This window comes from Pseudophryne corroboree, chromosome 4, assembly GCF_028390025.1.
Source record: "Pseudophryne corroboree isolate aPseCor3 chromosome 4, aPseCor3.hap2, whole genome shotgun sequence".
In the NCBI taxonomy this organism is placed as follows: Eukaryota; Metazoa; Chordata; class Amphibia; order Anura; family Myobatrachidae; genus Pseudophryne; species Pseudophryne corroboree.
In genome coordinates, this window is record NC_086447.1 from 75,467,498 (window position 1) to 75,483,462 (window position 15,965).

Genomic DNA, 15,965 nt, shown 5'->3' on the forward strand with positions numbered 1-15,965 from the left:
TACAGCAGTGCTGGATCCTCTGCCCAATGACTGACAGGGGGCGTGCTTTCATTTGTGCTAAAGGGACAGCCCCATCCCTCTTTCCTCGGTTTTCTCAATGGGCTTTTACAGCCCGTGATTTGACCCCGCCCCCCACTTCAAACAATTTACAATTATCAATGGGAGGCAGAGATCTTGCTGCCTTCCATCAAGATAGGACTGCATTTTCAGGGCCAAAATTATTAGAAAAATGCAAAGAAGATAATTATGATACAGAATATCTACTATATAAAAGCGAAAATTTGTCCTTCTGTCTTTCTACACAAATCCACAGTTTACAAGCGACGATCATGAAATTTTACATACGAGCGTATTAAAATCACGGCGGAGGCAACTAAAACAATTTGAAATCACTAGCACAGAGTATATCGGGAGACAGCATAACTCCAGAATTCCAGAATTCCTGTAGCAAATAATGCACTCAAAAATTGGTACACATATGCCTTTCAATCTGGATACAAACACTGTGGGGGTCAGACACCCCCTAGCACCCCTAGGGGTGGAACAGTAGCACAGAGTATGTCAGCAGGCAGCATAACTGTGGAAGGCCTGGAGCAATTTACACCAAACTTGGTACACATCTGCCTTACAATCTGGGAACAAACTCTGTGGGGGTTACACACCCCTTGCACCTTTAGGGGTGGGACAGCAGCACAGAGTATTTCAGGAGATAGCATAATGCCCGAATGCCTGGGCCAATTTACACCAAACTTGCTACACATATGACTTACACTCTGGGAACAAACATTGTGGGGGGTAAATAACACACCCCTATCACCCCTAGGGGTGAGGCAGCAGCACAGAGTTTTTCAGCAGACAGCATAACTCTGGAATACCTGGAGCAATTTACACCAAACTTGCTACACATATGACTTACACTCTGGGAATAAACACTGTGGGGGTGACACACCACTAGCACCCCTACGGATGGGCCAGCAGCACAGACTACAGTATATCAGGAAATGCATGATATATATACCAATGATGGCAGGGCTGCATGTGACAGGGCCAGTGACATGATGCGAGGAGGGGAATGGAGGTAGCACAAACCCACACACAGAGTTATATAGTGGAAGAAGCACGGTCCCCCAGCATCACAGATTATATCAGGAGATATATAATGTGCTGCGCTATATAACAAACTGTAAAAAAATCGATAATTTCACAGGGGCACTGACATGATGTGAGGAGGGAAATGGAGGCAGCTGGAAACCACAGACTGAGATTTGTATAGTGGGAAAAGCAGGGCCCAAAAATGGGGGGTAATGGGGGGTAATTCTGAGTTGATCGCAACAGGATCTTTATTCACATTAGACCACACAGTAGTGCTCTTTCTATACACAGTAGAGCACCTTAGACACATAATGCCACACATTAGTAATGTATTTATATACATAATACCACACAGTAATGCCCCTCACACATTACACACATTATTAATGTCCTTATAAAAATAATGTGCCTTACACATTATGCCATCTTTTATTAATTCCCTTATACACATAATGTCCCTTACATATATGCTGCACATTATTGGTGCCCTTATACACATAATGACACACATAACTATCCCGTATACATATGCTGCATATTATTAATGCCCTTATACACATAATGACACACTTAGTGCCCTTACACATTTGCTGCACATTATTAATGCATTTATACATGCATAAAGCCCCTTACACAAATGCCGAACACTATTGCACAAACAACCTACTCACACACAGCCTTATACAGCCACTAACACTGTGACCTCTGCCTGCTTGTATACAGATGTGTCCTCATAAATCTTGCCTCAATGTGCCATGCAGCAGGAGATGCCTGACATGAATAAGCTGCCCAGCTCTGTTAACATAGGGCCCCTTTTTTAATGAAAAATCATCTTATTTACATTACTATGTGGCTAGGATGCACAAGCAGCTTCTGCTGATTAAAATGATAGCAGCATGCCTATATACTGTGTACGACTGTGGCTGTATCTGCATATGAAATGCTGCACACAGAATATAGGCATGCTGCATATCATTTTAATCCGCAGAAGCTGCTGGTGCCCCTAAGCATATCAAATGCCCTAGGCATTTGCCTAGTTTGCCTATGCCTAGGGCCAGCTCTGAGGCCGGTGAGCAGCCGGCAGTACACCACAGCAGCCGCGCCAGTGAGGTATATTCCTGCTGAGTATCCCACAGCGTGGCTCCCAGCAAGCAGCCTGAACCGGCAGCGACGGCTTCTCCACACGTGGAGCAAGCAGCCGCTAGAAAGCGGCTGCAGCGACGCCCGTCAGATATCACCGCCAGCCTCCTGCGACTCCTCCAAGCGGCTCTTACCAGGTACATTGGCAGCGGCCGGAGCACAGTCACTGAAGATGGCATCAAGAGAGGATCTGTGACCCTGTGACTGTGACTCCGCCCAGCATTAGCCACACAGTTACAGAGTGACAGATCTGGGCAATTATATAGGAGATTTAGCATTTATTCCTTTAACAAATAGCAATCTACTAGGGATAATTTATTCATACCAGTGCTAACTAATTAATATTAGTTATTTTTAGGATGATGATGTTTTTGGCCACATTTTTTAATTGATCAAGATTAATTCATAACTCTCACCCTATAGAGACCACACCGCATCGAGGCCGATTGTGGGAATTGGGAACCAATTTCATAGTTTAATATATTTTCTATGGGCTAGGTATGAAATACTGGCAGTCGGGATCCCGATAGTCTGAAGACCGACAGCAGGATCCCAATGGGGAGAATCCCGACACATCCCGCTAAGTAATTTTACCCTAACCCTCATCTAACCCTAACCTCCTCCTCCTGCAGCCTAACCCTAGCCTCCTCCTCCTGCAGCCTAACCATAGCCTCCTCCTCCTGCAGCCTAACCCTAGCCTCCTCCTCCTGCAGACTAACCCTAGCCTCCTCCTCCTGCAGCCTAACCCTAGCCTCCTCCTCCTGCAGTCTAACCCTAGCCTCCTCCTGCAGCCTAACCCTAGCCTCCTCCTCCTGCAGCCTAACCCTAGCCTCCTCCTCCTGCAGCCTAACCCTAGCCGCCTCCTCCTGCAGTCTAACCCTAGACTCCTCCTCCTGCAGCCTAAACCTAGCTTCCCCCTCCTGCAGCCTAAACCTAGCCTCCTCCTCCTGCAGCCTAACCCTAGCCTCCTCCTCCTGCAGCCTAACCCTAGCCTCCTCCTCCTGCAGCCTAAACCTAGCTTCCCCCTCCTGCAGCCTAAACCTAGCCTCCTCCTCCTGCAGCCTAACCCTAGCCTCCCCCTCCTGCAGCCTAACCCTAGCCTCCTCCTCCTGCAGCCTAACCCTAGCCTCCCCCTCCCACATTCTAATCCTAACCTCACTAACCTCCCACATCCCTGCTGCCTAACCCTAACCCTAGTACTTACCTCCGGTATTTGTTGAGATACTGGCTGTCGGGATCCCACTGTTGGTCTTCTGACTTTAGGAATCCCAACTGCCGCTATGATGACCATCTCCCTCTTATAATTGTTTCTTTAATGATCTGTTGATTCTATTCTTTACTGTTGTTACAGCTGGCAGAGAAGTACGGCCCAGTGTTCTGCGTTCAATTGGGATCAAAAAAGATGGTTATCTTGTGTGGGTATGACACTATAAAAGACGCTCTAATCAACCACGCTGAGGAATTCTCTGAAAGACCTGAGTCACCAGTGATTGCAAATACATTGAGGAGATATGGTAACTACTGGAAGTCACAGGTAGAATGGTAGCGGCTGCGATAATTGAGAATCAGTGTCAACTTGAAGAAATATTCAGACACAGAGCCGGCCATAGGCATAGGCAAACTAGGCAATTGCCTAGGGCATTTGATATGCCTAGGGGCATCATCAGCTTGTGCTGATTAAAATGATATGCGACATGCCTATATTCTGTATGTAGCATTTCATATGCAGATACAGCCACAGTCTCACACAGTATATAGGCATGCTGCATATCATTTTAATCAGCAGAAGCTGCTTGTGCATCCTAGCCACATAGCAATGCAAATAAGATGCATTTTCATTTTAAAAAAAAGTGCCCGACGTTAGCATTGATGCAAGATTTGTGAGGACACATCTGTATCCAAGCAGAGGCAGAGGTCACAGTGTTAGTGGAAGTGTGAGTGCTGTGTGCATGTGAGTGGGTTGGTTGTGCAGTAGTGTTCAGAATAAGTGTAAGGAGCATTATGTGTGTCATGTAAAAATGCATTAATAATGTGCAACATATGTGTAAAGGGCCACTATGTGTGTCATTATGTGTATAAGGGCATTAATAATGTGCGGCATATGTGTAACAGGGTACTACAGTATGTGAGTCATTATGTGTATAGGGGCACTAATAATGTGCAGCAAATGTGTAGGGGGCACTATGTGTGTCATTATGTGTATAAGGGCATTAATAATGTGCAACATATGTGTAAGGGACATTATGTGTAAAAGGGCATTAATAAAGGTTGTCATAATGTGTAAGGTGCATTATGTTTATAAGGACATTAATGTGTCTCATACTGTATGTGTAAGGGGCATTACTGTGTGGAATTGTGTATAAATGCATTACTAATGTGTGGCATTATGTGTATAAGGTGCTCTACTATGTGGAGTTGCAAATAGAAAGGGCACTACTGTGTCGTCTAATGTGAATAAAGAGCAATGAGGTGTGGTGTAATGTGAATAAGGAGCAATTCAGTGTGATGTAATGTGAATAAGGGGCTCTACTGTGAGGAGTAACGTTTATTAAGCAAAGTGATACTACTGTGGGATGTAATATGAATTATGGACACTATCGCAAGATAAAATGTGAATAAATTTGCAGCACTGTGTGGTGTAATTGGAATTGGGGTTACTATTGTGTGGCCATGTCCCTTCCCAGCAAGAAGATGCACCTTTTTGGGCTGTGCGTCAAATGTGCGAACTGTTCCTATTTAAAATATAGGGGGTACAAGGACTGCTATGGGTGAGGGGTAATGGTGCTGGGAAAGAGGTGCAAGGTCAGAGGCAGAACCAGCGGTGGTGCTAGGGGGCACCAGCCAAAATCTTGCCTAGGGCATCATATTGGTTAGGGCCGGCTCTGCTAGTTCCCCTAGTCCCTCAAGGTAGATATATGAAAGAAAGTTTGTAAATCCTAGCACAATATTTCTAAAAGTATAAATACTAGTGATGAGCGGGTTCGGTTCCTCGGAAACCGAACCCCCCCGAACTTCACCCATTTTACACGGGTCCGAGGCATACTCGGATTCTCCAGTATGGCTCAGTTAATCCGAGCGCGCCCGAACGTCATCATTCCGCTGTCGGATTCTCGCGACATTTAGATTCTATATAAGGAGGCGCGCGTCGCCGCCATTTTCACTCGTGCATTGGAAATGTTAGGGAGAGGACGTGGCTGGCGTCCTCTCCGTTTGTGCTTATTGCTTAATTGTGGGGACTGGGGAGCAGCTGTATTATATAGGAGGAGGACCACCAGTTGTATCCGTTCTCTGCCTGAAAAACGCTCCATATCTGTGCTCAGTGTGCTGCATATATCTGTGCTCACACTGCTTTATTGTGGGGACTGGGGACCAGCAGTATTATATAGGAGGAGTACAGTGCAGAGTTTTGCTGACCAGTGACCACCAGTATACGTTGTCTGCCTGAAAAACGCTCCATTTCTGTGCTCAGTGTGCTGCATATATCTGTGCTCACACTGCTTTATTGTGGGTACTGGGGACCACCAGTATATTATATAGGAGGAGTACAGTGCACAGTTTTGCTGACCAGTGACCACCAGTATACGTTGTCTGCCTGAAAAACGCTCCATATCTGTGCTCAGTGTGCTGCATATATCTGTGCTCACACTGCTTTATTGTGGGTACTGGGGACCACCAGTATATTATATAGGAGGACTACAGTGCAGAGTTTTGCTGACCAGTGACCACCAGTATATATAGCAGTACGGTACAGAAGGCCACTGCTCTACCTACCTCTGTGTCGTCAAGTATACTATCCATCTAGATTCTATACCTGTGGTGCATTTTAGTTTTGCAGTTTGCTGACAGTGACCACCAGTATATATAGCAGTACGGTATGGAAGGCCACTGCTCTACCTACCTCTGTGTCGCCAAGTATACTATCCATCTAGATTCTATACCTGTGGTGCATTTTAGTTTTGCAGTTTGCTGACAGTGACCACCAGTATATATAGCAATACGGTACGGAAGGCCAATGCTCTACCTACCTCTGTGTCGTCAAGTATATTATCTATCTAGATTATATACCTGTGGTGCATTTTAGTTTTGCAGTTTGCTGACAGTGACCACCAGTATATATAGCAGTACGGTACGGAAGGCCACTGCTCTACCTACCTCTGTGTCGTCAAGTATACTATCCATCTAGATTCTATACCTGTGGTGCATTTTATTTTTGCAGTTTGCTGACAGTGACCACCAGTATATATAGCAGTACGGTACGGAAGGCCACTGCTCTACCTACCTCTGTGTCGTCAAGTATACTATCCATCTAGATTCTATACCTGTGGTGCATTTTAGTTTTGCAGTTTGCTGACAGTGACCACCAGTATATATAGCAGTACGGTATGGAAGGCCACTGCTCTACCTACCTCTGTGTCGTCAAGTATACTGTCCATCTAGATTCTATACCTGTGGTGCATTTTAGTTTTGCAGTTTGCTGACAGTGACCACCAGTATATATAGCAGTACGGTACGGAAGGCCACTGCTCTACCTACCTCTGTGTCGTCAAGTATACTATCCATCCATACCTGTGGTGCATTTCAGTTGTGCGCAGTATATATAGTAGTAGGCCATTGCTATTGATACTGGCATATAATTCCACACATTAAAAAATGGAGAACAAAAATGTGGAGGTTAAAATAGGGAAAGATCAAGATCCACTTCCACCTCGTGCTGAAGCTGCTGCCACTAGTCACGGCCGAGACGATGAAATGCCATCAACATCGTCTGCCAAGGCCGATGCCCAATGTCATAGTAGAGAGCATGTAAAATCCCAAAAAACAAAAGTTCAGTAAAATGACCCAAAAATCAAAATTGAAAGCGTCTGATGAGGAGCGTAAACTTGCCAATATGCCATTTACGACACGGAGTGGCAAGGAACGGCTGAGGCCCTGGCCTATGTTCATGGCTAGTGGTTCAGCTTCACATGAGGATGGAAGCAGTCATCCTCTTGCTAGAAAAATGAATAGACTTAAACTGGCAAAAGCACAGCAAAGAACTGTGCGTTCTTCGAAATCACAAATCCCCAAGGAGAGTCCAATTGTGTCGGTTGCGATGCCTGACCTTCCCAACACTGGACGGGAAGAGCTTGCGCCTTCCACCATTTGCATGCCCCCTGCAAGTGCTGGAAGGAGCACCCGCAGTCCAGTTCCTGATAGTCAAATTGAAGATGTCACTATTGAAGTACACCAGGATGAGGATATGGGTGTTGCTGGTGCTGGGGAGAAAATTGACAAGGAGGATTCTGATGGTGAGGTGGTTTGTTTAAGTCAGGCACCCGGGGAGACACCTGTTGTCCGTGGGACGAATATGGCTATTGACATGCCTGGTCAAAATACAAAAAAAATCAGCTCTTCGGTATGGAATTATTTCAACACAAATGCAGACAACAGGTGTCAAGCCGTGTGTTGCCTTTGTCAAGCTGTAATAAGTAGGGGTAAGGACGTTAACCACCTAGGAACATCCTCCCTTATACGTCACCTGGTCTGCATTCATCAGAAGTCAGTGACAAGTTCAAAAACTTTGGATGACAGCGGAAGCAGTCCACTGACCACTAAATCCCTTCCTCTTGTAACCAAGCTCCTGCAAACCACACCACCAACTCCCTCAGTGTCAATTTCCACCTTACACAGGAAAGCCAATAGTCCTGCAGGCCATGTCACTGGCAAGTACGACGAGTCCTCTCCTGCCTGGGATTCCTCCGATGCATCCTTGAGTGTAACGCCTACTGCTGCTGGCGCTGTTGTTGTTGCTGCTGGGAGTCGATCGTCATCCCAGAGGGGAAGTCGGAAGACCACTTGTACTACTTCCAGTAAGCAATTGACTGTCCAACAGTCCTTTGCGAGGAAGATGAAATATCACAGCAGTCATCCTGTTGTAAAGCAGATATCTCAGGCCTTGGCAGCTGTGTTGGTGTTAGACGTGCATCCAGTATCCGCCGTTAGTTCACAGGCAATTAGAGAATTTCTTGAGGTAGTGTGTCCCCGGTACCAAATACCATCAAGGTTCCACTTCTCTAGGCAGGCGATACCGAGAATGTACACAGACGTCAGAAAAGGACTCACCAGTGTCCTAAAAAATGCAGTTGAACCCAATGTCCACTTAACCACAGACATGTGGACAAGTGGAGCAGGGCAGACTCAGGACTATATGACTGTGACAGCCCACTGGGTAGATGTATTGCATCCTGCAGCAAGAACAGCAGCGGCGGTATCAGTAGCAGCATCTCGCAAATGCCAACTCGTTCCTAGGCAGGCAACGCTTTGTATCACCGCTTTCCATAAGAGGCACACAGCTGACAACCTCTTACGGAAACTGAGGAACATCATCGCAGAATGGCTTACCCCAATTGGACTCTCCTGGGGATTTGTGCGTGCATTACATCTGGGCAAATTCCAGCACGTCCCATGTTTTGCACATACATTGAATTTGGTGGTGCAGAATTATTTAAAAAACGACAGGGGCGTGCAAGAGATGCTGTCGGTGGCCCGAAGAATTGCGGGCCACTTTTGGCATTCAGCCACCGCGTGCCGAAGATTGGAGCACCAGCAAACACTCCTGAACCGGCCCTGCCATCATCTGAAGCAAGAGGTGGTAACGAGGTGGAATTCAACCCTCTATATGCTTCAGAGCATGGAGGAGCAGCAAAAGGCCATTCAAGCCTATACATCTGCCCACGATGTAGGCAAAGGAGGGGGAATGCACCTGACTCAAGCGCAGTGGAGAATGATTTCAACATTGTGCAAGGTTCTGCAACCCTTTGAACTTGCCACACGTGAAGTCAGTTCAGACACTGCCAACCTGAGTCAGGTCATTCCCCTCATCAGGCTTTTGCAGAAGAAGCTGGAGACATTGAAGGAGGAGCTAAAACAGAGCGATTCCGCTAGGCATGTGGGACTTGTGGATGGAGCCCTTAATTCGCTTAACCAGGATTCACGGGTGGTCAATCTGTTGAAATCAGAGCTCTACATTTTGGCCACCGTGCTCCATCCTAGATTTAAAACCTACGTTGTATCTCTCTTTTCAGCAGACACAAGTCTGCAGAGGTTCAAAGACCTACTGGTGAGAAAATTGTCAAGTCAAGCGGAGCGTGACCCATCAACAGCTCCTCCTTCACATTCTCCTGCAACTGGGGGTGCGAGGAAAAGGCTAAGAATTCCGAGCCCACCCGCTGGCGGTGATGCAGAGCAGTCTGGAGCGAGTGCTGACATCTGGTCCGGACTGAAGGACCTGCCAACGATTACTGACATGTCGTCTGCTGTCACTGCATATGATTCTGTCACCATTGAAAGAATGGTGGAGGATTATATGAGTGACCGCATCCAAGTAGGCACGTCAGACAGTCCGTACGTATACTGGCAGGAAAAAGAGGCAATTTGGAGTCCCTTGCACAAACTGGCTTTATTCTACCTAAGTTGCCCTCCCTCCAGTGTGTACTCCGAAAGAGTGTTTAGTGCAGCTGCTCACCTTGTCAGCAATCGGCGTACGAGGTTACTTCCAGAAAATGTGGAGAAGATGATGTTCATCAAATTGAATTATAATCAATTCCTCCGTGGAGACATTCACCTGCAGCAATTGCCTCCAGAAAGTACACAGGGATCTGAGATGGTGGATTCCAGTGGGGACGAATTAATAATCTGTGAGGAGGGGGATGTACACAGTGAAAGGGGTGAGGAATCGGAGGATGATGATGAGGTGGTCATCTTGCCTCTGTAGAGCCAGTTTGTGCAAGGAGAGATTGATTGCTTCTTTTTTGGTGGGGGCCCAAACCAACCAGTCATTTCAGTCACAGTCGTGTGGCAGATCCTGTCACTGAAATGATGGGTTCGTTAAAGTGTGCATGTCCTGTTTATACAACATAAGGGTGGGTGGGAGGGCCCAAGGACAATTCCATCTTGCACCTCTTTTTTCTTTCATTTTTCTTTGCATCATGTGCTGTTTGGGGACTATTTTTTTAAGTGCCATTCTGTCTGACACTGCAGTGCCACTCCTAGATGGGCCAGGTGTTTGTGTTGGCCACTTGTGTTGCTTAGCTTAGTCACACAGCGACCTTGGTGCGCCTCTTTTTTTCTTTGCATCATGTGCTGTTTGGGGACTATTTTTTTAAGTGCCATCCTGTCTGACATTGCAGTGCCACTCCTAGATGGGCCAGGTGTTTGTGTTGGCCACTTGTGTCGCTTAGCTTAGCCATCCAGCGACCTCGGTGCAAATTTTAGGACTAAAAATAATATTGTGAGGTGTTCAGAATAGACTGAAAATGAGTGGAAATTATGGTTATTGAGTTTAATAATACTATGGGATCAAAATGACCCCCAAATTCTATGATTTAAGCTGTTTTGGAGGGATTTTTGTAAAAAAACACCCGAATCCGACAAAAAATTTTCAGGGAGGTTTTGGCAAAACGCGTCCGAATCCAAAACACGGCCGCGGAACCGAATCCAAAACCAAAACACAAAACCCGAAAAATTTCCGGTGCACATCTCTAATAAATACATTAAGGGCGGGATTCAATTTTCACCCCTTTAAACACCCATTCTGTTTCTGCCATCAGGGACGTTGTATCATTATTTCAGCTCGCTTCCCCTGGAGTAGCGAGGCACCGAACCCTTTACACAGCTAAACCTGATTATTATGGGCGCAATATGCGCGATCACGGAGATCATTTTAGAAAGGAAATTGGGCATGATATATCATTTGAATCTCACCCTATAAATATAATAACATCCTATATATAAGGCTAACGCCAGTCCTCACCTATATGGTGCGCCGGATGCCACTAGATGGCGCCCGACGGAGCAATTCAAGTGTTGCTCTGTTCAGGCACACCTACACACACACACATACCTACACCTACACACACACCTACACCTACACACACACACACACACACACACACACACACACACACCTCTACACCTAAACACCTCAGTGTCAGCAATCACTGCTATACACAATGTGTCTGGCAGCAATTCCTGACACTGAGGTGTTAAGTGTAGGTAGGTATGTGTGTAGGTGTGCGCGAATGGAGCAACACTTGAATTGCTCCGTCTAGTGCTTACCTGCTCGCTGGTGTACTTTGCTGTAGGGTTCATGTGTGCTTCCATGCTGTCCCTGCACAGCGATTCCAGCGTGGCATGCTAATTCTAATTCCAGCTCTCCACAGTGCTCTGCTCACTCTCCACTTTCCCAGCAATCGGGCCTACTTCCTCCACACCAGAGTTCCCTCCAAAACACTTGCAATGAGCTGACCATAGATTCCCAACCACAGGCTTTGCAGCTGTCACCTGACTCTGCACACCAATCCACTGCTGTTCTCTGCTTTACCAATCCCTGGCCTACAGTAGCAATGGTCATCTGATCCATTCCTCCTATCACCACTCTCCAGGGGGAATATAAGGATTGCACAGACAGACTGCAGGTGTATTGAACAATGGTGGTCATTCCGAGTTGTTAGCTCGTTGCACAAAGCTTACCAGTTTAGCTGGTGTTCGTACAACGCTTTTCAGTCGCACTGCTGATCGGTAAATGATTGACAGGAAGGAGGCGTTTCTGGGAGGTAACTGAGCGTTTTCCGGGAGTGTGCTAAAAAACGCAGGCGTGTCAGGGAAAAATGCGGGAGTGTCTGGAGAAACGGGGGAGTGGCTGGCCAAATGCAGGGCGTGTTTGTGACTTCAAACCAGGAACTAACGGACTGAGCTGATCGCAAACTGTGAGTAGGTCTGGAGCTACTCAGAGACTGCAAGAAAATATTTAGTAGCAATTCGGCTAAGCTAAGATACACTCCCAGAGGGCCGCGGCCTAGCGTGTGCAATGCTGCTAAAAGCAGCTAGCGAATGAACAACTCGTAATGAGGGCCAATGTTGCTTCCTAGAGCTACGATCCTGTGCTCCAGGCACCTGTCTCCTGCAGCTTGTAGAAGTTCCAGTCTGCACCACTGGTTCCAGTCCGTTACCTAGCATCATTGGTTCCAGTCTACCTTGCACCATTGGTTTGGGTGCAATACCAGGTATCAACAGTACCAATTCTATAACCTGTACAATTGGTTCCAGCCTGATTATCTATATCATTCATTTCAGTCTGAAAGTCTGAGCCACTTATCTCAGTATTATCGGAGAGACCCTAACAGTGTAACTGGGATAGCCAGCCACAGGGCTGTGACTTGTACACCAGATGCAGCAAAGCCCATACCCCTTTGCAGGGCTCCCTGGAGAAGACTACTGGTGTGTTTAGACTCCGCGCCTCTGGTTTGAGTATTGGACAACTCCCCAGTGCCTGCCGGGAATCTCAGAACCAGAGTCACAGTGAGGAATATGAAACATCACAGACCTGACACTCAGCATTAGAGATGAGCGGGGTTCGGTTCCTCGAGATCTGAACCCCCCCCGAACTTCACGTGGTTTACATGGGTCTGAGCCATCCTCGGATCTTCCCGCCTTGCTCGGTTAACACGCACACGCCCGAACGTCATCATCCCGCTGTCGTATTCTCGTGAAATTCGTATTGCATATATAGTGCAGCGCGTCGCCGCCATTTTCACTTGTGCATTGGAGATGATAGCGAGAGGACGTGGCTGCGTTCTCTCAGTTTCTGTGTTCAGTGTGCTGCAAATATCTGTGCTCAGTGTGCTGCAAATATCTGTGCTCAGTGTGCTGCAAATATCTACGTTCTCTGCCTGAAAACGCTCCATATCTGTGCTGCATTGTAGTTGTGTGCAGTATATAGTAGGAGGACAGTGCAGAATTTTGCTGACCACCAGTATATATAATATATATAAAGTAGCACAGAAGAGGCGGCACTCAGAGGCTGTAGTAGTCAAAGTTATATTCAACTCATGTAGATCCCAACGTTTCGGGGTGCTTACGCCCCCTTTGTCAAGGTGAACAATGTTCCTCTTCTGTGGTGAAGAGTGCAGTGTTACATGCACCCCACCCTGTGAGTGGTAAGTGCATAGCTGTGCCCCGCTTCTGGTGTGGTGAGTGCTGTGGTTTTTCCTCTGTGTGTATATGAAGGGGTTAATCTATGGTTAGCTCTTATTAACCGTGGCCACTAGCTTTCTCATGCACCCCTGTGTGGACTTTATTATCCTGAACCTGTCTCAGCTGTTCTTTAGCAATCATCTTTGAGCCAGTGCAATAGGTGACTAGTGTGCCTTTAAAAGCCATAAAGTCTGTGGCAGGTACACATTACATCTAGCAGGCAGATGATGCAGCAGTGAAGTAGTCAGGTTTTGGGACTCTGTGATAGTGTAGGACCTGCATGAAGGTGGGGTACCTTGAAAATCGGTATGCAGGCTTCCGTGCATTGGCCAATCCACCAATTAAACCCCCATCATTTATTTATTGAATTGTTGAGGATAAGTGAGTTTACTTTGGTGAGTGCTGGGTTCTCTGTTTGTATATATATATATATATATATATATATATATAGAGAGAGAGAGAGAGAGAGAGAGAAGTACGGTACAATAGGCCATTGCTATTGATATATTACTGGCATATAATTCCACACATTAAAAGATGGAGAACAAAAATGTGGAGGGTAAAATAGGGAAAGATCAAGATCCACTTCCACCTCGTGCTGATGCTGCTGCCACTAGTCATGGCCGAGACAATGAAATGCCATCAACGTCGTCTGCCAAGGCCGATGCCCAATGTCATAGTAGAGAGCATGTAAAATCCAAAAAAACAAAAGTTCAGTAAAATGATGACCCAAAAATCTAAATTAAAAGCGTCTGAGGAGAAGCTTAAACTTGAAAATATGCCATTTACGACACGGAGTGGCAAGGAACGGCTGAGGCCCTGGCCTATGTTCAAGGCTAGTGGTTCAGCTTCACATGAGGATGGAAGCACTCATCCTCCCGCTAGAAAATGAAAAGACAAGCTGGCAAAAGCACAGCAAAGAACTGTGCATTCTTCTAAATCACAAATCCCCAAGGAGAGTCCAATTGTGTCGGTTGCGATGCCTGACCTTCCCAACACTGGACGGGGAGAGGTGGCGCCTTCCACCATTTGCACGCCCCCTACAAGTGCTGGAAGGAGCACCCACAGTCCAGTTCCTGATATTGAAATTGAAGATGTCACTGTTGAGGATATGGGTGTTGCTGGCGCTGAGGAGGAAATTGACAAGGAGGAATCTGATGGTGAGGTGGTTTGTTTAAGTCAGGCACCCGGGGAGACACTTGTTGTACGTGGGATGAATATTACCATTGACATGCCTGGTCAAATTAAAAAAAAAAATCACCTCTTCGGTGTGGAATTATTTTAACAGAAATGCGGACAACAGGTGTCAAGCCGTGTGTTGCCTTTGTCACGCTGTAATAAGTAGGAGTAAGGACGTTAACCACCTAGGAACATCCTCCCTTAAACGTCACCTGGAGCGCATTCATCAGAATTCATTGACAGGTTCAAAAACTTTGGGTGACAGCGGAAGCAGTCCACTGACAACTAAATCCCTTCTTACTCTTGTACCCAAGCTCCTGCAAACCACACCACCAACTCCCTCAATGTCAATTTCCTCCTTAGACAGGAACACCAGTAGTCCTGCAGGCCATGTCACTGGCAAGTCTGACAAGTCTTCTCCTGACTGGGATTCCTCTGATGGATCCTTGAATGGAACGCCTACTGCTGCTGTTGTTACTGCTGGCGCTGCTGTTGTTGCTGCTGGGAGTTGATTGTCATCCCAGAGGGGAAGTCGGAAGACCACTTGTACTACTTCCAGTAAGCAATTGACTGTCCAACAGTCCTTTGCAAGGAAGATGAAATATCACAGCAGTCATCCTGTTGTAAAGCGGATATCTCAGGCCTTGGCAGCTGTGTTGGTGTTAGACGTGAGTCCAGTATCCGCCGTTAGTTCACAGGCAATTAGAGAATTTCTTGAAGTAGTGTGTCCCCGGTACCAAATACCATCTAGGTACCACTTCTCTAGGCAGGCGATACCGAGAATGTACACAGACGTCAGAAAAAGACTCACCAGTGTCCTAAAAAATGCAGTTGTACCCAATGTCCACTTAACCACGGACATGTGGACAAGTGGAGCAGGGTAGACTCAGGACTATATGACTGTGACAGCCCACTGGGTAGATGTATTGCCTCCCGCAGCAAGAACAGTGGCGGCAGCACCAGTAGCAGCATCTCGCAAATGCCAACTCGTTCCTAGGCAGGCTACGCTTTGTATCACTGCTTTCCATAAAAGGCACACAGCTGACAACCTCTTACGGAAACTGAGGAACATCATCGCGATTGGCTTACCCCAAATGGACTCTCCTGGGATTTGTGACATCGGACAACGCCACTAATATTGTGCGTGCATTATAATTGGGCAAATTCCAGCACGTCCCATGTTTTGCACATATATTGAATTTGGTGGTGCAGAATTATTTCAAAAACGACAGGGGCGTACAAGAGATGCTGTCGGTGGCCAGAAGAATTGCGGGCCACTTTCGGCATTCAGCCACCGTGTGCCGAAGACTGGAGCAGCAGCAAACACTCCTGAACCTGCCCCGCCATCAGCTGAAGCAAGAGGTGGTAACGAGGTGGAATTCAACCATCTATATGCTTCAGAGGATGGAGGAGCAGGAAAACGCCATTCAAGCCTATACAGCTGCCTACTATATAGGCAAAGGAGGGGGAATACACCTGACTCAAGCGCAGTGGAGAATGATTTCAACGTTGTGCAAGGTTCTGCAACCCTTTGAACTTGC

General features: G+C 46.7%; 1 protein-coding gene across 1 annotated transcript in view; it reads left to right on the forward strand.

Annotated features, from left to right (window-relative positions):
- The window catches only part of LOC134910837 (uncharacterized), a 239,741-nt gene that overhangs the window by 151,919 nt on the left and 71,857 nt on the right, over nucleotides 1-15,965 (forward strand). Inside the window, exon 15 of the mRNA XM_063919221.1 lies at nucleotides 3,584-3,746. Coding sequence (XP_063775291.1) covers nucleotides 3,584-3,746 — 163 coding nt within the window. The remainder of the gene's footprint in view (nucleotides 1-3,583; nucleotides 3,747-15,965) is intronic.